This window comes from Pan troglodytes, chromosome 19, assembly GCF_028858775.2.
Source record: "Pan troglodytes isolate AG18354 chromosome 19, NHGRI_mPanTro3-v2.0_pri, whole genome shotgun sequence".
In the NCBI taxonomy this organism is placed as follows: Eukaryota; Metazoa; Chordata; class Mammalia; order Primates; family Hominidae; genus Pan; species Pan troglodytes.
This window is the reverse complement of record NC_072417.2, coordinates 30,891,134-30,914,204: the sequence shown is the minus strand read 5'-3', so window position 1 is coordinate 30,914,204 and position 23,071 is coordinate 30,891,134. Positions and strand designations below refer to the sequence as shown.

The 23,071-nt window shown below is 37.7% G+C and overlaps 1 protein-coding gene across 1 annotated transcript in view; it reads left to right on the top strand.

Annotated features, from left to right (window-relative positions):
• The window catches only part of AATF (apoptosis antagonizing transcription factor), a 101,990-nt gene that overhangs the window by 21,909 nt on the left and 57,010 nt on the right, over positions 1 to 23,071 (top strand). The window contains exons 5-8 of the mRNA XM_511427.9: positions 15,922 to 16,036; positions 17,829 to 18,030; positions 18,556 to 18,720; positions 20,084 to 20,167. Coding sequence (XP_511427.4) covers positions 15,922 to 16,036; positions 17,829 to 18,030; positions 18,556 to 18,720; positions 20,084 to 20,167 — 566 coding nt within the window. The remainder of the gene's footprint in view (positions 1 to 15,921; positions 16,037 to 17,828; positions 18,031 to 18,555; positions 18,721 to 20,083; positions 20,168 to 23,071) is intronic.

The window sequence follows — 23,071 nt, the reverse complement described above, 5'->3', positions numbered from 1 at the left end:
TCCCAAAGTGCTGAGATTACAGGCATGAGCCACCATTCCCGGCCTGGATAGTCTTTTCAACAAATGGTGCTGGGACAATTGTGCACTCACTTGCAAAAAAAAAAAAAAGAACTTCAACCTGTACCTCATACTTGATATAAAAATTAAGACAAGACAGTCCATTTATATTAACTTAAATATAAATCATAAAGTGTTTTGAAAAACATATGGGAGAAAACTCTATGTCATTGGGTTAGGCAAAGAGTTTTTAAATACAATATCAAAAACATAATCCATAAAAGAACAAATTGATAATTGGGCCAAATCAGAATTAAAATCTTTTGCTCTGTGAAAGATATGTTAAAATAATGAAAAGATAAGCTATAGACCAAGAGGAAATGTTTGCAAATCACGTAATTAACAATCAGCTTGTGTCCAGAGTGTATAAAGAACTCTCAAAACTCAACAATAAAAAATACCCATTCAAAAAAAAATGGGCAAAAGATTTGGACACTTTACCAAAGACAATATATGATAGCAAATAAGCACATGAAAAGAGATTTAACTTAATCATTAATGTTTAGCAAGATGCAAATTAAAACCACAAGGAGATACCTCTACATACCTATTAGGCCAAACACAAATACACACCTGACAACACCAAGTGCTGGGAAGAATGTAGAGCAACTGGAACTTTCATACATTGCTGATGGGAATGCAAAATAGTACAGCCACTTTGGAAAAACAGTCTGGCAGTTTCTAAAGCTAAACATATATTCATCATACGAGCCTGATCCAGTAGTCTCTGTCTTAGATATCTGCCCTAGAAAAATGAAGACATACATTCACACAAAGTCTTGTACATGCACGTTCATAGCAGCATTATTTATAATCACCAAAAACTGGAAACAACCCAAATGTCCAAATGTGCAACAAATTGTACATTAGTCAGCAATAAAAAGGAATAAACTATTGATACATGCAAAAACGTGGATGAACCTCAAGGGTATTATACTAAGTGAAATATACCAGCCTCAAAAGATTTTATACTTGGAAATTCCATTTATATGACATTCTGGAAAAGGTAAAATTATTGGGACAGATCAGTGGCTACCATGGATTAGGAATGGGAGAAAGGTCCGAGTGCAAAGAGGCAGCCCAGCTTTCTTCTTTGTTTTCTATGAGTTTCTATTTTCCTCTCCACTAATCTTGTTTCCTTGGAGTATTTTCCACCTGTTTTCCACAGTGGCTCTCTGTTGAACCCTTCAGCCTGGCTTGATTGTTGTGTACGTTTTGCTTGGATTGAGGGAGGGGGTATATGTGTGCTTATTCCCAGATAACTCTGGGAATATTTCTTATGGTAATGGATACATGATACAGTACTTCTAGGGATAGAGGAATGGGCCACATCAACCTATAGTGTCATTTTTGCTTGAAATATATATCCTTGGTACTAAAACCTTACCCAGAAGAGAATAATAGATTACACAGAGCTTCTAGATTTTGATGTGGGTTAGAACTGAAAAATGAGATGTCTTTAAACTCTTTTTCCTTCTCTCTTTGATAAGTGATATAATGTGGTTTGGACACTCAGAGATTCCTGAGATTCCAGGTTCTGGTTGATGATTTACTGCAAAATTGCTTATAAATTGAAGTAGAAAATGTTTTGCAGACCTGGCAGCTTTCTGGCTTCACACCCATTTGTCACCCAGCATTTCCCTTTGTGTATAGAACAAGAATTAATTAGGCTGCACTGCAGGAAAAGTTTATGGCTATAATTTATATAGGATGAATTTTTTTTAAAGAGACAGCATTGTTTTGTTACACCTATGTACATGTAAGTGTGTGTGTATAGAAAGTGTTTTTTCCCCCTCTTAAAGCAGTGTCTGTAAGCTTCTGGAGTAAACATTTTTTTTTTTTTTCCTAATGCAAGATGATAGTGTAATAGATGCATTTATCATGATTGCTGTCTGATGAAACTGTTGGGGTTTTTTGTTTGTTTCTCATTTTTTAATTCATTGTTTACTAGTGAGAACACTCAGTTTTAGGTTTACATTTTAGACATTGGTCAGACTTGTCTGGTTTCCAGAGCTTTGTATTCTTTCTGTCTCTTGGAAGACTCAGGATTCTGTCTTTTTTAGGGTCTTGCTCATTCAATTAATGTTTTCATAATCAATGCAAGTCAGAACTTGCAATTTGTTCCTGATTTGCACATTAAAGAGCTCCATTAATTAAGAATCTTGGTGTTTGGCATGTTCCCGCAGGATCTGTGCATTATTTACATGGTGAAAGTGCAAGATGCAGGTTTCTCAGTTGTAGGGGCAATTGCAGTTAATCCTGCTTTTTCTTTCTTTTCTTCTTTCTTTCTTTTTTCCTTTCTTTTTGCTTGTGAGTAACAATTATTTCACAACTCATTGAAACTCCTTAAGGATACATTGTACCAAAATAGGAACAAATTATTCAAAAGAGGGGGCTATGGTGAAAAAGTAGAAAGTAAATCCTTTTTTTAAAGGATTTGTCCTTTTTTTAAAGGACTGTGTACAACACAGTCACACAATTGGTGAGAGGCAAAGCCAGTGTAGAAACTGAGGTCTGCTGTGCCTCACAAACTTGCTCTTGGCCACACTGCCCAATCACTATGCATATGGTTTAACTTAACTCTTTCATCTGAGGGTTTTCTCCCCTTTTCAAAGAGAGTATGAAGAAACATAGATATGGAATAAATGTCACAGCTTAAAGCAATGAAGGCAGGAGAAATATGGAGATGAATTTGTTATAGGACAGAAGTCTTAGAGCACAAGAAGTAGACATGTCCTTCAGTTTTTCTAAAGATGCTATTTCCTGGATACTGTTTCATTCACTAAGAGTTAGACTTTCAGGGAGTCAGCTGATCTAGTTCCTTCTCCTTTAGGCAGGTAAGACCATTTTTTAGGTGATAAATAATTTTTTTTCTCATGATAAATTATAAAAATACAATATGTATTCCTTGTATAAAATTTAGAAAATAGCCAAGCAGGCTGGGGACGGTGGCTCACGCCTATAATCCCAGACCTTTGGGAGGCCGAGGCAGGTGGATCACTAGAGGTTAAGAGTTCAAGACCAGCCTGGCCAACGTGGTGAAACCCTGTCTCTACTAAAAATACAGAAATTAGCTGGGCGTGGTGGCATACGCCTGTAATCCCTGTCTCGGGAGGCTGAGGCAGAAGAATCGCTTGAACCCGGGAGGTGGAGGTTGCAGTGAGCCAAAATTGTGCCACTGCACTCCAGCCTGGGCGACAGAGCGAGAGTCCGTCTCAAAAAAAAAAAAAAAAAAAGGAAAAGACAGAAAATAGCCAAGCAAAATTAAGGAAATATTTCTTCCCTAATCCTAGCAGCTAAGAGTTAAGTATTTTTAATATTTTGGTACATGGTAAATATCTTTTCTAGGTTTTTTTTCTCAGTGGCTATGTACTTAGAACAAAAATGGGACTCTATTCTGTAATTTGTTTTGCAGTCCATTTCTTTCTACTTAACAGAAATTATGAATATTTTTCCTTGTCATTAAATATTGTTCTATAGCATTATTTTTAATGATAGCATAGAGTTTCCATTGTGTGGATAGTTTAACCAGTTCTTTATTGTTGGACATTTGGATTGTTTCCAGGTTTTCATTTTTATAAATGATGTAGTAAACATCATTATTAGTAAATCTTTACTCATATGCATACTTACTTTGTTGCATAAATCTCTAAATGTGGAATTAGTACATTTTCTAAGAATATGCAAAATTTTAAGGCTTTTTATCTATATGGCCAAGTTGCCTTCCAGAAAAGTTGTATTTGTACATTCTCACCTTTTTATATGAGTGTCAGTTTTCCTTATCCTTGTCAACATCGGATACAATAATTTTGTTTCATCTTTGTCACTTTGACAAGTGGTATCTGGGAAATGGTATCTGTTATTTTAATTTACATTTCCCAATGTTTAATGAAGATAAACATTTTTGCTCTCTTACATTTATTGGTCCTTGCTATTTCTTTTGTGAGTCAAACAGGGAAAATTTTGAACTGGTTCTAGGGATAGATGATCTCCTTGTCAGTCAACCTTAATGCCACTCTAATTCTCCTTTTTTTTTGCTTTAATCTGTTTCTTCTTGTTTGGTTTTCTGGAATTATATCTACCTCAGAAGACCTCTTTGTATTGTTGAAGTTTAATCTTAATTGCCTTAAAAAATAGTAAAAGTAAAACTTGTTTGTTGTGAGATGTTATTTTCTTTCAGACAGTACTGAGTCTATTTCTTCCCGCCCAACAATACTTAATGAAATATGTAACGTAGATTGTGAAAGTATTCTTTTTCCCACTCGTAAAAGTGTCCTCTAGAGATAACCATTTTAAATAATTTATCTGACTTCCAGATACTTTGTGTCAATATAAACTTTTTTCAAAACATAAATGAAATTATGCTTTACATCTTCCCATGTCAATGCCTGCAGGTCTCCTTTTTTTTCGTTAAAATTAATGTTTGTTATATTTGCTTTTTTTTTTTTTGAAGCGTTTTAAAGTAAATTACAATCATGCCATTTGCCTCTAAATATTTCTGTTTATAGCTCTAAAAAATGAGGATGTTTCTTAGTAACACTGTCATCTCACCTAACTAAATTAATATTCCTAATACTGTATGCGTACTTCATATTCAGATTACTTCGTTTATCCCAAAAAGTTTTTTATAGTTTGGTTTACTTAAGCCAAGTTCCATTTTATACTAATCCTTTTCAACAGCTGCACAAAAAGTTACCTGGCTAAACTAAAATTAAGTAGTCCCCTATAAATGGACACTTAAGATGTTTGCAGTTTCTACCTATTATAAACAATGCTGAAAATAACATTTTTGTACCTACCTCTTTGCTTTAAAAGTATTTCCTGAGGGTTAGTTTCTAGAAGAACAGTAGGTCAGGAGCTAGGCATATATAAAACTTTGATACGTTTTGCCAGATTGCTTTCTGGCTATGTCATGCTAACTAAACTCATCAGTTGTGTACGCAGAGTGCCCCTTTCGGCACGTTTTTGCCAGCATCAAGCATTATCAGAAAAATATCCCACTGTTTTAAGTTTTTCTTTAAAAAATTATTTTTATTAGTAAAGCTAAGCATCTTCTCTGATGGACGTGGGCTTTTGAATTTTGGAGACTATTAATCCATTTGTTAACATTCTTCTTTCAAATTCAGCAAGTATTGCTTTATCTTGCCTTACTGGACCTGCTTTCCATCCATGTGATGTGGGCTTCCTTTAGTGTCTCCACTGTTTTTTCAAGTGTGGGAATCAAGTTTGCACATGACATTTTAACAGAATCTCACTTGTGTTTTTTATCATGTGATGGTATTGGGGAGGGAAGTTTTGCCATCTTTTTCGTAATTGAAAATTTCATTACACTCTGTTTCCCAGATAGTTTTGATACATAACCCTCAAGGGTACATTGATCTAGAAAATGAAAACTGTGCAATTGTTTTTTAAGCTTATAGTAGTGTTTCAATTTCTGTATCTGTAAAATGGTGATGCAATAATAGTATCTACCTCAAAGGATTGTTAGAGGACTTAAATGAATTAGTACATATAAAGTGCTTAGGCGAGTGTGTGGTACTTAGCAGGTCCTTACTGAGTATTAACTATTAATCTGAATAGTGATGGTACAATCTTTTAAGGTTATAGCTCTTGGGCCACAGTATTTGTTTTCCTCTTCTTGAAAGGATTAGGTGAATAAAGACAGTACTATACATACAGCTAGTTCTTTGAAGACTTGAAATGCACATGTAAAAAGTACATACCAAGGAAGATATTAGGATGTTATTATTTCTTTTTCAGTTATTCATTCAATAACATTTGCCAACACCAAACATACCCAAGTGAGTAGTTAACAGTTTCTGCTCTCAAGAAGCTCATAGTAAGGTGAAGCTGCTTTTAAAGCATCATTTAAGTGTTTTTACATAAACACAACCTCTCAAAGTGTTTCATTTTGAGTTGGAGAATAAACAAACCTTAGTCTTACTAGTATTAAAAGAAACCCAATTAAAACAATCTTTTATTTTCTGAGTCTCAGTGTTTCAATTTAAGTGATGGTAATTACTAAATTTTCAGGAGAATGCATTGTAATGTGCCTAGCAAAAGTTGTTAATTGTTTTTGTTTTTAAATTTCTGTCTGGCAAAATGGTTTTGAGACACTCTAAGATAATCGGGAGTAGCCGGATTATCTTATAGTTGGTATATTAAAATAAAGAAAATGTTGTTTGACTACTTGCTTAACAAAAGGTCAGTTTGTTGAAGATACATAGTTGATATTAAAGTTAGGAAGTATGTAGTCTACATTTTGTTTGTCAGCATTTAGATTTGGAAGTGGTAGTGTGATCATATTCTGCCATGCGACTTAGGCAACATCTCTCTAAATGAAGAAAACATTTGTAGCATACCTTTTATGGCCCAGGTGATGTGTTGGATGCTGGATGACAGGCTGAAGCTGCCCTGAAGCAGCTTTAAGGTGGTGAAATCAGACACAGCACAAAATGGTTAAGTGTTGTAACGATATGAAGGATCCTGAGAGAGGAGTGATTAATTCTGCATGGAATCCCTGTTTTAGAAAGGTATTTTCTGAATCTCCATTTTCATCAGTTTTTTCCAGACCCATACTATAGAGAGAATTTGGGCATTTGCTTAGAGACAGTTTCACCACAGCAGAGGCTGGTTTTTTTTTAAAGACGTTATAATATGAAAGAGTGAGACTTCTTAAAAATCAGAGGGTGTTACTTGGATTGTGGTTCTAATTTTATTTTTAATAAGTTTTCCTTTCTTCACAGTTTATTTTAAATTTTAATAAAATTTTAAATTGTAAGAGTAATATATGCTTATAAAATATTCAAACAGTTCAAAAGTATATCAAATAAAAATGAAAGTATCCGCACTCTCCCTGAGTAACTACTGTAAGACAGTTTAAACAATTACAGTACTTGTAAATAAACTTGGTTTTTAAGTACCTCATATTCTGAACATTTACTCTTTTCTGTTTAAAGGGGGAGAGTAAATTTTCCTTTTTGGCAAAGTGCTCAGTAGCGATGCAGGTTTTCTAGGAACTGTGAAGTGGAAGGTAACTGTAGTAGATTTCAGGAAGTACATTGATCAGCTAGATTGCTGTGTCCTATAGGGCTTTTTAAGGATTTATTGACATACTTCATCAAGGTATTTGAGAGAGTATTCAGGGAAACCTAAGAAATTCTGCAGTTCTTTTCCCTTCCTTATAAATTCATGCCTGGTCAGAAATTACAGCTTGAGTGGGATGTCCCTCCACAGAACTCAAATGCACAGTATCTATCATGTTACTTAGTGTGGCAGTAATGTAAAATGGTAAGAATTTTTTTTTCTTTTTGTTTCTTTCTATGAGGAGACTCACCCAACATATATTTTATTATATGTCTCTTCAGCTCTCCCTTATTTCAACTTGTACTTACTCCCCCAATTCCCCACATCATTCTCTTAAAAGAAAAAAATAAGTTTTGTCCACTGAGTCCTCTTTCTTACTTGATTTAATATATCTTGAGTTGAACGTTTCTCACAAAAACACTTTGCATTCAGAATTAGCCTATCAAGTTGTTTCCTCCGTACACTCCTGCATAGATCGCACGCCTTCTACTGTGGTGCCCTCTGAGATATGAAAACCCACGTCTGCTTTTGGCTTAGCCTTCATGATTTTAGAATGTAAGTCTAAAATCTCTTTAGAGATTTTAGAACTCTTTAGAGATTTAGAGAACTCTGCTTTGAAAAGTTATCCTTGTGGTTATTTTGTACCATAAAAAAAAAATTCTACTTTTAGTCCGCAGAACTCACCAACAAACTGGGACAGAAGTCCTCACACTATTCCAGTTAAAACCATGGTCCTCGTAGTAGCACACACATTTATCTAAATCTGAATATATATATACATACACCTGTATATGTGTATATACACTTGGATATCTAAAAATTCTAGTTGGCCATATGTTGGAAATGATAGCAACTTATCCAAATGGTTGATGTTGAGGAATTTGTAACCTGCAGTCCTCTGTCTTACTGGTAACGCCATTCTGCTTGGGGAATATAGAACAAGCCCAAACAGTAATACTGACAGAATTCGGAATTATGATACAGTGGAGCCTTCACGCAATTCTTTGTTGAAGAAGTTAGGGCCTAAATGTTAAGGCTTATTGTTATTCTGAGTTGATAATCTCTGCCTTGCTTTAATAATTTTTCCTCATGCCTGGGTAGCCCGCGAGTTGCACAATAATCACTCACACAGCTTTGTAATCAATGCCCAAAGTAATAGGATTCCTCTGGCCACCGGCAATTAATAAATTTGTGTCTTTTTTAAAACACTAGCAAGTCGGGCCTGAAATACGACTGACTGGCTCTCCTCATTTGCATATTTATTGCAGTGGAAAAATTCTTACCAGATGATTGATGCTGAGCCTACCTCTTGAATTCCAAGCAGCACATTATTATGAAATGAAAAATGCCGGCCATACAGTTGATTAAAGTTGAAGACAGTGGAATCGGTGTTTTTTAAGATTGTGGGAGAATTAAAGGCATATTTTAATAGATGTTGACAAGAAGTGAACTAACAAAAGCAAAGCAAAGGATTTGCTTGAAAAGATTTAATCAAACGTCTTTCTTGGGGGATTAATTGCTGGGGATGACTAGTGCAAGTGGCAGGCTTGTGTGGATTTGACTGAAAAGTATTGTTCTCAGGCCAATATACCGTGTGTCATTTTGACCTATAGTTTAGCTCTAGTTCTAGAGTTACTTTTGAAGGAGAAAAAAATGCTCTTGTAATCTGTAAATTCCAATTCAATGAATTTATCTGGGGTAATATGAATGGGGGAGTTTTTGTGTACTTGTACATAAATAATTGTAATGTTTGCCTATTTATTTAAAAACAACTGTATAGATATTTAAAAACTGATAAGGTAAGCTTTATTTACTTTATACACTCACTCTTCCTGTTCTCGCTTCACGCCATTGCCAGAAATTGTACTTATTGGTTTATAATCTAATTAATGAACTGTGTGTCCATGCCCAAACTTATTCCTCGCTTACAGTTTTGTTTATGTTGGACAGCCTAGATGAATCAGGGAAAAAAATAAAGCCGTTAGGTGAAAATGGTTTTTAGATTGGTGACATTTTATATATAGAATGCTTGCATATGGGTAGCATATAAATGAATACCTAATATAGGAGTCTGTGAATACTGTCCAATCCTAGTACAAGCAGAGCTTAAGATTTTTACCATGTGAAATATGATTTTTGATAGTAATATGCCTTCTATTTTTACAACATTTAAAAAATTCTAAAATGCCTTAATATATAATAACACAGTTACTATTTTTACCTTATTCTGTGAGATCAACAAGCAAAGGCTTGTCCACATTTTATAAACGAGAAAATTGAGACTCAAAGAGATTAAATTGGTCCATTCAGCATAACATGACTAGTTAGTGACAGTGTCGGTTGAAATACAGGGCCCCTAACCCCCAGTAAAGTACTGTTTACATTTATCCTCTACTGAAAATTATTCCTAAAGCTGGTGGCCAGATGCTAAGGTTGAATCTTGGTAATATGATGAGGCATATGTCCTTCTTAATCTCCTCTTAAGGGAAAGACCTTTGGAAATGGACCATGTAGGGTAAAATAAACATATATATTCTTGACAGTATCCGTTTGTTTTGTGGCCATGTGCCAAGAGGGAGAGGGAAGAGAGTATATGAATCTTTGCTGCTTTTCTTAACTTTTAACTCTTGTAATAATTGGGAGAAAAATTAGAGGTGAATTAGAAACTGTTGATTCATTCTATTTATTATTCACAGGGTTGAACAGCTAGAATTCAGTCCTGTATGAATAATAGAGAGTGGTTTTTTTTTAAATGTGTTTATTTGTTTGTTTTGGCTGGGAAGAATTCACTGTTGGATTTGAGTTTCCGGGAGAGAGTCTTTCCCTCACTCTTGTCAGCTCTGGCTTGGAGGAGGCTTACCACTTGCAGCAAAGGATTGTCCCATTGTCTCAGATTTTACATGCCATCTAGAAGGAAATGCAGCCCTAATATTGCAAAGAAATAAGAATTGTGTTCTAAATCTCTTTATAGGAAGTTGTCCATGTATTGGGCCACTGGTGACATTTACTTTGATAAACTTTTTTTTTTTTTTTTTTTTTTTTTTGGTGGTTAGAAGTACAGATTTGCAGATTTCATCTCTGGTAGGTCTCTTGACACTTTGATGCATGGTAGTGCTATCCCTGAATGGAGCCTAAATACTCCAGGGCTACTTTCTGACTGGGTGAAGGGGTGTATAAAATGAGAACATATGAGAGAGTATTAACAGAAAGGCACACTTTGATTTACTGATATTGGCTCTCTGCTTTCTTGTTGGATTGATATGCTGCCTAATATATCTGCAATGGATTTTTTTAAAACTGACTTGAACAAAATAAAAAGACTCGCATAGCTACTTGAAAATGGCCCTTAAAAGTTGTAGTCTTTTGTTGGATATTTTCACAATTCTTGGGTATGCTATATGTTAGAGTCAAATTCTGACATGCATGTTGAGGACAAGTAGCTATAAATAATATAGACTGCTTTGCAGCTTATTCTCTGGGTGGTTGTTGATTTTATTTTTTAGATCATGGACACATGGTACTTACAGGAATTAAGGGCCAGACACTTTGCTCTTCTTGTTCTTTTAACTTTTCTTTTTTTTTTTTTTTTTTTGAGACAGGGTCTTGCTTCGTTACCCGGACTTGAGTGCAGTGGGATGATCATGGGTCACCGCAGCCTCGAACTCCTGGGCTCAAGTGATCCTCCCACCTCAGCCTCCCAAGTATCAGGGACTATAGGCGTGTGCCACCACGCCTGGCTGATTTCTTCTTCTTCTTCTTCTTCTTCTTCTTCTTCTTCTTCTTCTTCTTCTTCTTCTTCCTCTTCCTCTTCCTCTTCCTCTTCTTCCTTCTTCTTCTTCTCTTTCTTCTTTCTTCTTCTTCTTTCTTTTCTTTCTTTTTTTTTTTTGACAGTCAGTGTCTCACTGTGTTATACAGGCAGGTCTCAAACTCCTGGGCTCAAATGATCCTCCCCTTTGGCCTCCCAAAGTGTTGGGTTTACGGGCATGAGCCACGGTAACTAGCCTAAATTTTTCACTGTGGTACACAACATATAACAAAATTTACTATCCTAACCATTTTTAAGTGTACAGTTTAGTAGTGTTAAATATATTCACATTGTTGTACAACCAATCTCCAGAACTTTTTCATCTTGCAAAACTGAAACTCAACCCATTACACAACAGCTCCTCATTTCCCTCTTTCTCCAACCCCTGGTAGCCACCATTCTGCTTTTCTCTCTGTGATTTTGACTACTGTAGGTACTTCATATATTGGAAATAGTATTTGTCTTTTTTCTAACTGGCTTATTTTACTTAGCATAATGTCCCCAAGGTTTATCCATGTTGCAGCATGTCAGAATTTTCTTCCTTTTTAAGTCTGACTAATACTCCATTGTTTTTTCCTGTTTGTTTTTTGTTTTTTTGTTTTTTTTTTTTTGAGTAGGCTCAGTTTGAAGCATTATAGATGACTCTTTTCTATACAACGATGAACTGGGATGATGGGATTATTTATTATACTCTGGTTTGGGGATTTTTTTTATTTTTATTTTTGTTTTTCCTTGAGATGGACCCTTGCTCTGTTGCCCAGGCTGGAGTACAGTGGTACAATCTTGGCTCACTGCAACCTCCCCGTCCCGGGTTCAGGAAATCCTTCCACCTCAGCCGCCCGAGCAGCTGGGACTACAGGTACGTGCCACCACGCCCAGCTAATTTTTTGTATTTTTAGTAGAGATGGGGTTTCATGGTGTTAGCCATGATGGTCTCCATCTCCTGACCTCGTGACCACCCGTCTCAACCTCCCAAAGTACTGGGATTACAGGCGTGAGCCACCGCGCCCAGCCCAGTGTTTTTTTGTTGTTTTTTTTGTTTATTTGTTTTAATGGTGGTAAAATATACATGACATAAAGCTTATCATTTTAAGTGGACAGTTCATTGTCATTAAGGACATTCACGTTGTTGTGCAACCGTCACCACCATCCACCTCCAGAACCTTTTCATGATCCCAAACTGAAACTCTGTATCATTAAACAGTAATTCTCCATTTCCCCTCTTCTCAGCCCCTGGTAACTACTATTGGACTTTCTGTCTCTATGAATTTAACGATTTTAGGTACCTCATGTAACTGGAATTATACAATATTTTTCCTTTTGCAACTGGCTTATTTCACTTAGCCTAATTATTTTAAAGTCCCTTCTGGGAAAATTTTTTTTAGTGTTTCTTTTTTTTTTAATTTTTAAAAATTTTATTGTTAGAGACAGCGTGTTGTTCTATCACCCAAGCTGGAGTACAGTGGCGTGATCACAGCTCACTGCAGCCTCAACCACCCAGGCTCAAGGGATCCTCCCACCTCAGCCTCCCAAGTAGCTAGGACTACTGGTGTACGCTGCCATACCTGGCTAATTTTTGTATTTTTTTGTAGAGACAGGGTCTTCCTACATTGTCCGGGCTGGTCTTGAACTCCTGGTCTCAAGCAGTTTATCCACCTCAGCCTCCCAGAGTGCTGTGATTACAGGTGTGAGCCACCACATCAGGCCTTAGTTTTTTTGTTTTTGTTTTTGAGATGGAGTCTCACTCTGTCGCCCAGACTGGAGTGCAGTGGTGCAGTCTTGGCTCACTGCAACCTCCACCTCACGGGTCCAAGTGATTCTCCTGCCTCAGCCTCCCGAGTAGCTGAGACTACAGACATGTGCCACCATACCCGGCTGATTTTTTTTGTATTTTTAGTAGAGACAGGGTTTCACCATGTTGGCCAGGCAGGTCTTGAACTCCTGACCTCAAGTGATTTGCCCACCTCGTCCTCCCAAAGTGCTGGGATTACAGGTGTGAGCCACTGTGCCCAGACTGATTTTTTTCTTAAGATAGAGAGCAACTGGTTAAGAATCTTGGTTTGGAACAAAGGCATTTTGAGTTTTTTTGGTGATAGTTATGTATTACAAATTCTCCCAAGTGGTATGATATGCAGATTATAAAGGATTACAGAATTTAGAAATGATGTAATCAAAGACCTTATTTTAAACAAGGAAGTTGTATTTATATAGTTTGATATGCAGATTATTTGAAGGAATGCAAAGTAGTTATTGGACCATTGAGTTCTGACTAGTCTGAGATGGCTCTCTCAGGTAGGTTGGCTCTCAGGCCTGATATTGAAATAGAATGCTATAGTATGAAATATATGGAGAACTTGTCTAACTCATGTATTGGTGTCCTACTGATGGAAAAAGTTGGGATATAAACTAGTGAGAAGTCTGCTCATGCTGGACAGGGTAGAAGCAGAAGCAGAAAAGAAAGAATAAGACATAAAAATCATTTAACCTAAGTTTGTGTGGGCTACAGTTTGTGTGAAATGTAAATATATGAATGTCGGGATTGTTGAACGGAAGTAGGGATGCTTGTGAGACTACAGTTACTAAGTGAAAAATGGAAGGAGTGATAGAAGCATGGCCAGAGATAAATGGGCAATTATTAGTGACAGTAAGAATGGAAAACACAGAATTCAGCAACCAATTAAACATCTAGAATAAGAGCACCCAAATGTGAGTGATCTATGAAAACACATTGAACAACGCAGAGAGGTTCAGACAGGAAGAGGTATTAGGTAGGAAGAAAAAAGTTCTGTTTCTGATACAGTATGTGTGAAGGAGTGATGGAACAACCACATGAAGATTTTCTGGCAGTCACTGGAAATGTGAGAGTTTGATTATAGGAGAGGTGTCTGAGTGCTTTCAACACATAAATGGTGACTCTCAGTGTCTAGTTAGCCCCTTGAGTAGGGTTATTCTAATAGAGAAGGTAAGAATTCTGTTGTCAGAGGACCAGTTTTGTTTTTTGGGGGGAGATTTTGGAGACAGCGTCTCGCTCTGTTGCCCAGGCTGGAGTGTAGTGGCATAATTGTAGTTCACTGTAACTTCAAACTCCTGGGCTCCAGCAATCCTCCCATCTCAGCCTCCCAAGTAGTTGGGACTACAGTGCGCACCATCAAAACCAGCTAGTTTTTTTAAAAAATTTTGTAGAGCTGGGGTCTTACTGTGTTCAGCAGGCTGGACTCAAACTCCTGTGCCCAAGCAATCATCCCGTCCTGGCCTCCCAAAGTTTTGTTTTTTTTTTTTTGAGACAGAGTCTCACTCTGTCGCCCAGGCTGGAGTAAAGTGGCACAATCTCAGCTCACTGCAACCTCTGCCTCCCAGGTTCAAGCGATTCTCCTGCCTCAGCCTCCTGAGTAGCTGGGATTACAGGTGCACACCACCGTGCACGGCTAATTTTTATAGTTTTAGTAGAGACGGGGTTTCGCCATGTTGGCCAGGCTGGTCTCGATCTCCTGACCTTAGATGATCCACCCGCCTCCGCCTCCCAAAGTGCTGGGATTACAGACATGAGCCACTGCACCTGGCCTCCAAAGTTCTGAGATTATAGGCACAAGCACTGCCCCTGGCTGAGGATGAGGTTTGTTCAGTGTGTGTGGTTTTTTTTGGAGACAGGGTCTCACCTTCACTCTATTGCTCAGGCTGGAGTGCCGTGGAGTGATCACTGCTCACCGCAGCCTCAACCTCCTGGGCTCAAGCCATCCTCCCACCTCAGGGCCCCTCCACCAAGTAGCTGGAATTACAGGTACGCGCCACCATGCCTGGCTAAATTTTTTTTTTTTTTTTGGTTAGAGCCGGGGTCTCACTGTGTTGCTGAGGCTGGTCTTGAAACTCCTGGACTCAAGCAGTCATCCCCAAGGACCAGTTTTTTTTGTTTTGCTTTTTCCAGACAGAATCTTGCTCTGTCGTCCAGGCCAGAGTGCAGTGGCATGATCTTGACTCACTGCAACCTCCGCCTCCTGGGTTCAAGCAATTCTCCAGCCTCAGCCTCCCGAGTAGCTGGGATTACAGCCACCCACCACCACCCCCAGCTTATTTTTTTGTATTTTTTTTTAGTAGAGATGGGGTTTCACCATGTTGGCTAGGCTGGTCTCAAACTCCTGACCTTGTGATCCACCCGTCTCAGCCTCCCAAAGCGTTGGGATTACAGGCGTGAGCCACAGTGCCCGGCCAACCAGTTTTTATTCTGAAAGTTTTTATCCGTAGACTATATACATCATCTTGACCAGCTCTATTACATATGCATCTTATTGGCTCCAAGGAGAACCAGGTGAGAATATATTCTCAATGACCAAATTTTTAATATACAATTCAATACTGCAAATAGAAAGTCATTCATTAGCTTGGGTTTTCGTGTGTGAACAGGAACTTTTCCATAAGGATATGTGTTGAGAGATGGAGTGAAGGATGTGGCAGCTCAAACCAGAGGCACATGAGATCTCCTGGGGGCAAGGTGGAAGGTGTTGGTGGTGGGGATGCCTAGACAAAGTCCTACTATTTAGGAGAAGAGAAGGAAGTGCTCAAGGAGCTGACTGATAAGGAATAGTCCAGGAGGTCAGCAGGTAACCTGTAGGAAGATACCTAAGAAACTTAACACCAACGGAACAAATTAATGGTTATAATGAGAGGCCGGGGAGGAGTTTGTCAAACTTAATACATTTAAGAGCTGACAATGTATTGGACTCTTACTCTTTGCAGACACTTTTCTAAGCACCTTACATGCATGATCTTGCTTGTTCCTCACAACAATCCTGTGAAGTAGGCAACGTTGTTATTTCCATTTGGGAATATTTCAGAGAGTATTTAGTTCCTGTGCGTATCCTGTGCCTCCCCTTCACTCCCCACAGCCAGAACTGCTCAGGAGTCATGAGTTATAGGCATCACCTACTTTGGAGAATTGTAGATAATTAATTGTCCTTTCTCTGTCCTTTATTTCCCAGGTCACAAGGCACTTAAAGCATTGTTGAGGTCATTGGTAGGTCTTCAGGAAGAGTTGCTTTTCCAGTACCCAGACACTAGATATCTAGTAGATGGGACAAAGCCCAATGCGGGAAGGTAAGAGAACAGAATCATGGAGTTGCTTATTTTCTTTTCATTTGGATAGTTTCCCATCATTTATGAAAGAAAAGCTAATTTCTCTTCAGGCAGATATTAATGTTAGTAAAATAGAGTCTCATATTTACCTGATGGTCAGGATGGCACATAAGTTGGTGATTAGATTTTAGATTTTTATATTTAGTTGTACCTGATGTGCTTTGTGGTCTTAGACAAAGGCTTGCCTTCTCTTTAGATCTATTGGAATTAGAAGATAAAAGCACTTTGTTTTTTAGAGATGGGGTCTTACACTGTCATCCAGGCTGGAGTGCAGTGATGTGATCGCAGCTCACTGCAGCCTCAAACTCCTGGGCTTAAGCGGTCCTCCTGCTTCAGCCTCCCAGATAGCTGGGACTGCAGGCACTTGCCACCATGCCTGGCTACTTTTTTTTTTTTTTTTTTTTTTGTAGAGACACGGTGCTGCTGTGTTTCCCTATCTGGTCTCAAACTCCTGGGCTCGAGCCATCCTTCCACCTCAGCCTCCTAAAGTGCTAAAATTATAAGCATGGGCCACTTCACCTGGCCAAAAGCACATTTTTAAAATATTAATGCTTAATTAATGTTTATGAAACATTCTGTGCCCATACCATATATTGGAATCACTGGTCACAGCCATCTCCTTTGAATAAAAGCTGTTATTATGAAAGATGGAAAAATTTCAGAAAACAGCAAAATAATTATCTTTTCCCCCTGAAATTATTACATTTGATGAAGATTTTTCCCCCTTTTGTTTACACCTGCTGTATATACCTGCTTGCTTTTTTTCCCTCGAGCTTATCTTTTGTTGCACTTTTTATCTACTGAACTAGTTGGGAGGACAGAAAGGAAGCTCACATTTATTGAGCACCTATTATATGTTGAGGTCAGTAATCCAGTGAGTGCAACTGGCAGATAGTTGGAGGTTGTATTACATTGCCATGGCAGTTGCATAGATGGCACTGCTGGTTAGTTAGTGCTAATTGTTGCCTACCGCTTTGAGTTTTCTTCACATTCAGCTTCTCTTGTATTTGGTTCAACTAATATTATTCATCTTTCCTTAACAGTTGGTTACAGAGAGACACATTTCCCTTATTGATTTGAGGATTAAGGTCGTAGAAATATGGTTATGTGTTTAATTTTTAAATATTGTCGTATAATACTGCAGGCCTGGTTCATACACATTTCTAATAATTCTTTTAAAACCTCATTTATTTTTATGGTTTACTTACCTTTTAAAAAATATTTTGAAACTAGTTCTTTTTATATTTGTTTTAAAAGTTACATGAGGCTGGGTGTGGTGGCTCATGCCCTGTAATCCCAGCACTTTGGGAGGCCGAGGCAGGTGGATCACTGGAGGCCAGGAGTTTGAAACCAGCTTGGCCAACATAGTGAAACACCATCTTTAGTAAAAATATGAAAAAAATTAGTCGGGCATGGTTGCACACACTTGTAATCCTAGCTACCCATGAGGCTGAGGCATGAGAATTGCTTGAACCCAGAAGTGGAGGTTGCAGTGAGCCAAGATCGCGCCACTGCACTCCAGCCTGGGCAACAGAGCAAGACTGTCTCAAAAAAAAAAGTTACACGAGTTTTTGATTGATCTCATGAATATTCTTCTCAAAGAGCAAAAGCCATCCTTATATCTTTGGTGTTATTTTGAATGGAGACAGAACAGGTAAGGCCTAAATATTCTCAGTCCTTTATGTGAGCCTAGTTTTTAAATTTTAAGTAATGTTTGTTTACACTGGACATAATATTCTTACTGGTTTTCTAGTGAGGAGATTTCTAGTGAAGATGATGAGCTGGTAGAAGAGAAGAAGCAGCAACGAAGAAGGGTCCCTGCAAAGAGGAAGCTGGAGATGGAGGACTATCCCAGCTTCATGGCAAAGCGCTTTGCCGACTTTACAGTCTACAGGAACCGCACACTTCAGAAATGGCACGATAAAACCAAACTGGCTTCTGGAAAACTGGGGAAGGCAAGTGTGTGTATGCGTGCATGTATGTGTAAGATAGGTTGTGGCAACTTGAAGAAGTTTTAAGAAATTGGAACTACAGCTCATTTATATGGATGTTGTCACGATGTAATGGTAATCATTCATTTCTATAGCAAAATCTACTGAACTTCTGGCACTGGGGTTTATACGATTCAGACTTGGGATTTTAACTTTATTAGAAAGAATGTTTAATTCTTAAAATTGAGGCCTTGTAAGTGTTCAAGTGCTGAAAATCCAAATACTTTAAAGGAGTGGATTTCAAAGCAATAATTATTAAAGTATCAGAAGCTAATCTCCGTGTGTAGAAAAATGATATGACCTGCTTAAGACTAACTTTTTTTTTTAAGAACTATTATAGCCACTCACAAACTCAGTCCTTTACAGAAAGTCCCTCCTGAAAAGACGATTTTCTATCTCTCTGCTGACACAGAAAGATAGAGAAACCAATGTAGCTTGCCTTCAGCACTGATTTTCTGCATTATCTGACACTGCTTAATGTTGTTGCAGGGTTTTGGTGCCTTTGAACGCTCAATCTTGACTCAGATCGACCATATTCTGATGGACAAAGAGAGATTACTTCGAAGGACACAGACCAAGCGCTCTGTCTATCGAGTTCTTGGCAAACCTGAGCCAGCAGCTCAGCCTGACCCAGAGAGTTTGCCAGGGGAACCGGTAAGAACTCTGTAATGCAGAGTGATTATGGGGAATAGTTTCTATGAGGCTTATTAGCTGAAAAACTTGTAGCTATTACCTGTTTATATAAGAGGTTAGTGAGAGAAAGGAAAGCAACACTACTTTACTGGATTACTGAGAGAAACTTGAGTGTATGTGAGAGGAGAGAGTTTTTTAAAATGGGGCTTCTATTAACTCCTGTGTGTCATCTTCTCTTAATTTTGAGTTTGATGCAGGAGTCTGGTAGTAGAAGCATTCATAATCCAATTTTCAAAATTCAGTTTTAAAGCTACTTCTGTAGAAATGTCAGTATTGAAACAAGTGTGTACTTTAGGCTCAACGTTTGCCATTTAGGTACTTTAGAAAGGGTGCAGAAGTGGAATAGTCAAATTCTTTTGTTTAAAGGAAACATTTAAAATTTTTTAATTTTAGAAGAAATATATACTTAATGCTTTTTTAGTTTATAACAACTTAAAATGAAAAGCAAAATTCTCTACTCTGAAAATTTCACTCCTGAGGTGAAATTTTTTTATTTTTTTTTGTCAATTGCCTGTTAACGTAACTCCTGAGGTGAAATTTTCAGTATTTAATAGTTGTAACAAGTTTACAGTTAATAATTAATAGTTGTAACAAGTTTTTGGGTCTTTTCTATTTGTGTAACTATATATGTGTGCAAATAACAAATATATATGTATAAATATGGTTGCCTTTTTTACTAAATGAGAGACATTTATGTAGTATAAATATGTAAAATATTACAACTGTATTTAAAGTCTTGCAACTTTTAAAATCTAATAAGTCCTAGATACTCTTTCCATTTCATTACCTAGAGAGCTACCTCATTTTTCCTAATGACCTCAAAGTATTCCATTATATGGATATGCACTATCATTTATGCAAACAATGGATATTATGTTGTCTCCAGTTTCAGAAACACTGCTACAGGAAAGATTCCTGTACATGTATTATGTGTTCGTATAAATATATGGGTAGATTTCTTGAAGTGGAAGTGTTAAAGAAAATACACCAAATTCTGATAGATGTTGCCAAATTGCCTCCAAAAAGGCTGCATTAATTTCAGTCGTAGAGGTGAAAAATGGTATCTTCTAATTCTAATTTACACATATTTAATTTGAATGAGGGTAAACATATTTTCATATGATTATTTATGGGTTTTTTTGGTCAACTGCCTGTTAATGTTTTTGCCTGTTTTCATATTGGACTGTTTTGTTTTTTAATTTTAAGAACTTTTTATATCTTAAGGAAAACAGTGCTTTGACTGTTCTACATATTATTTATAGTAGCTACGTTAGTTAGATAACCTTGTTGGGATTCACTCTTTTCTTACTCATTGTTAACATAGGAGATCCTTCCTCAAGCCCCTGCTAATGCTCATCTGAAGGACTTGGATGAAGAAATCTTTGATGATGATGACTTTTACCACCAGGTGAGACTTTTACACTCTCTTGTTACAAATCATGTTTTAGCATTTTAAAGCAGCTTATAGAATTCTCTGAACAAAGAAGTTGCTTATTTTGGAAGGATAGAGTCAGACAGTGAGTTAGAACTCCCGCGTTCAAAATCGACTTACAGTGTCATTGTGGATTTGTTGCTTTTCTTCTATTTTATGTTTTCCTTTTGAAATGAAAACAGCTATAGCTACTTTGTTGTTGCTTGAGTGTAAATTAGCTGTAAAACAGTTTCAGGTTTTTTTCTCTGAGTCAAGTGGGTTCTTTCTGAGCCATTTTTGATGATGCAGGATTTGTTAGTTATTTGGTTTCTTGTCTCATTACTATTAGAATGGGCCGTGGAGCTGGAGGGCTGGGATCCCAGAGTTCTTGAATTGCGCTACTGATCCTATTATCTGTTAAATCTTGTTCTTAATGTCTTTTTGTGCCTGTTGAAGTCAGTTAAGTATGTATTGAGAATGTCTGCAACTGTTGATTATAATAAGAGCATAGTGCTTTTGAAGACAGAGAGAATTGGTAGAAGTTGAAATATAGTCCAGTTCTCAATATGTTTTCAGACTCCCCCACTTCTTTCCCTGACATTACTCTCTGCTGGCATGCTGTTCTTTTTAATGATGCCAGAGACCGTTAAGATAGACTAAACATTTGGGCTCTTCTAGAGAACTAAAATAACTTCCTGTATTCCTGAGTCTCTTGATAAGTTATACTTTTTTTTTTTTTTTGAGATGGAGTCTCGCTCTGTCACCCAGGCTGGAGTGCAGTGGCGCAATCTCAGCTCACTGCAAGCTCTGCCTTCTGGGTTCACGCCATTCTCCTGCCTCAGCCTCCCGAGTAGCTGGGACTACAGGCGCCTGCCACCAGGCCTGGCTAATTTTTTGTATTTTTAGTAGAGACGGGGTTTCACCGTGTTAGCCAGGAGGGTCTCAATTTCCTGACCTCGTGATCTCCCTGCCTCAGCCTCCCAAAGTGCTGGGATTACAGGCTTGAGCCACTGCACCCGGCCAGACAAATTATACTTCTTAATAGAGTGTGTGTTAGGCTGTACCCTTTCTAGCTTAGTGGAGAATAGAGGAAGCTGTTCAGCAGTGATATACCAGTTATTGTTGAGCCATTGTTTATCAAGATAATTTTTTTCTCTGTCAAATTTTTAATGTGCTAAGTTTAGCCAGGTAATTTGCGACTGCTTGTTGAGGGTTTAGCCATGACTGCTGTACTGTGTATATGGATATGAAGAAGAACTTCTTAGGAAAATTACATGTAAAGTCAATATAGAACAAGTGATTTTATATTGGGGATACCTCTGGTCTTGCCCTAAAAAGAGAAAGAGACTTTCTATTAATTTTTTTTATTCATTCTATAATGTTTGATAAAATTATTGCCATAAGTAAGTCTTAAAAGTAATGACGAGAGGGTATAGGAAAAAAAGATTGGTGTGGCTGCAGCTGTTCCCTGTCAGAGGTCCTGATTCTTTTTTCCTCTTCTCTTATTATATTCATTTGTCAGAAGAGTAAGGAACTCTATTTTGTTCTAGAGTGTCTAAGGAAGTACCTGATATGGGATATTAATGCTGTATAATTGTGTGAGATCACGGGAGACAATCAAAAATGTTCCAGTCCTCATTAATTGAAGTGTACATTGTTCGATGGAAAGTGCATCATAAATTAAATAGGCTTAATAAAATAAACTGAAATTACTGGGGAGAAGTTGCCTCTGTTGGCAATCCTTAGTCTGAATTTTTTTTTTTTTTTTTTTTTTTTTTTTTGCCTGGAGGTCTGTTTAAAAAGAAATAGCATTACTTGATTGGCCCTTCATCCCAATTAATAATTTTAACTTCGATAAATTCTGATTTCAGAGTTATGACTAGTCACATCTTAGCTTTTCCCCTTGCTGGTTAATTGGGGTGCTGGGGTTAATCTAAATTAAAACTTAAACTAATAGAGGTCAGCAAGGCAGCTAAAACACCTGAGTGAAACAAATGGGGCTGCCAGGCACAACTTTATCTTGGCTGTTTCCCAAGAGGGAAGTGGCAGCAAATTGGAGTTGTTTCAGCCTTCTGTAAAGGTGAATGATGGGTGACACTTGTTAATGTACAGCATCTCCGGAAGCATTCCAGATTGCTTTGCTGCTACACCAACTGCTGCCATCCGTGCACAGTCAGTAGGAACTGGACCAGTTGCCAACATCTGGCAGCACAGCAAGGAATGGGTGCAAGTCTTGAAACCCTGCAGATTCTAAATATGGTGCTTAGAACTGTGCAGGCTTTAATCACTTACCACTCTTTGGCAGCAGGCTACGACAGCTTATCCTAGCCTCGTACATCACATTCCGACATCTGCTGAGCTGCAAGGCAGCTGCACATTCATTTTCTTTTCTTGCCTTTTCTCTTTGCTTCCCATTCCCCTTCTTCTTCCCACTCCCCTCACCCTTCAGTTTTCCTCCCCCTCCCAAATATGCTTCTTGGGAGAGATGATCTGTAAAGATTACTGCTTCATTGTGTGCAAGTAATTGTGGTGATGCCAGGCCCTTGACAGACACAAGGTAGCACCTGTTCTGCTGACCTGGTTAATTTCTTCTGTTGAGTGGGATTTGCCAGAGATTGGAGCTGAAGCCAATTCAGTGATAAGGCTAAAGAAAATGGCTGTATGTTTTCTGTCACCTCCCAATTAAATTGGCTTCATAAAGTGCTTTCCTTTATTTGTCAGAGTAGTAAGCCTGAGCTAAGTGTTGCATTCAGAAGTGGTTCAATATATTACAATGGGCCTGTGAGTTTTCATTTGTGTGTTTTTTTTTTTTTAACATGGTCATATGGAAGAGCTGGGTGGTGAATATAATACATTCCCCCTTTTTTAAAACCATACTTGAAGCCAGACTCTTTGGGTTCG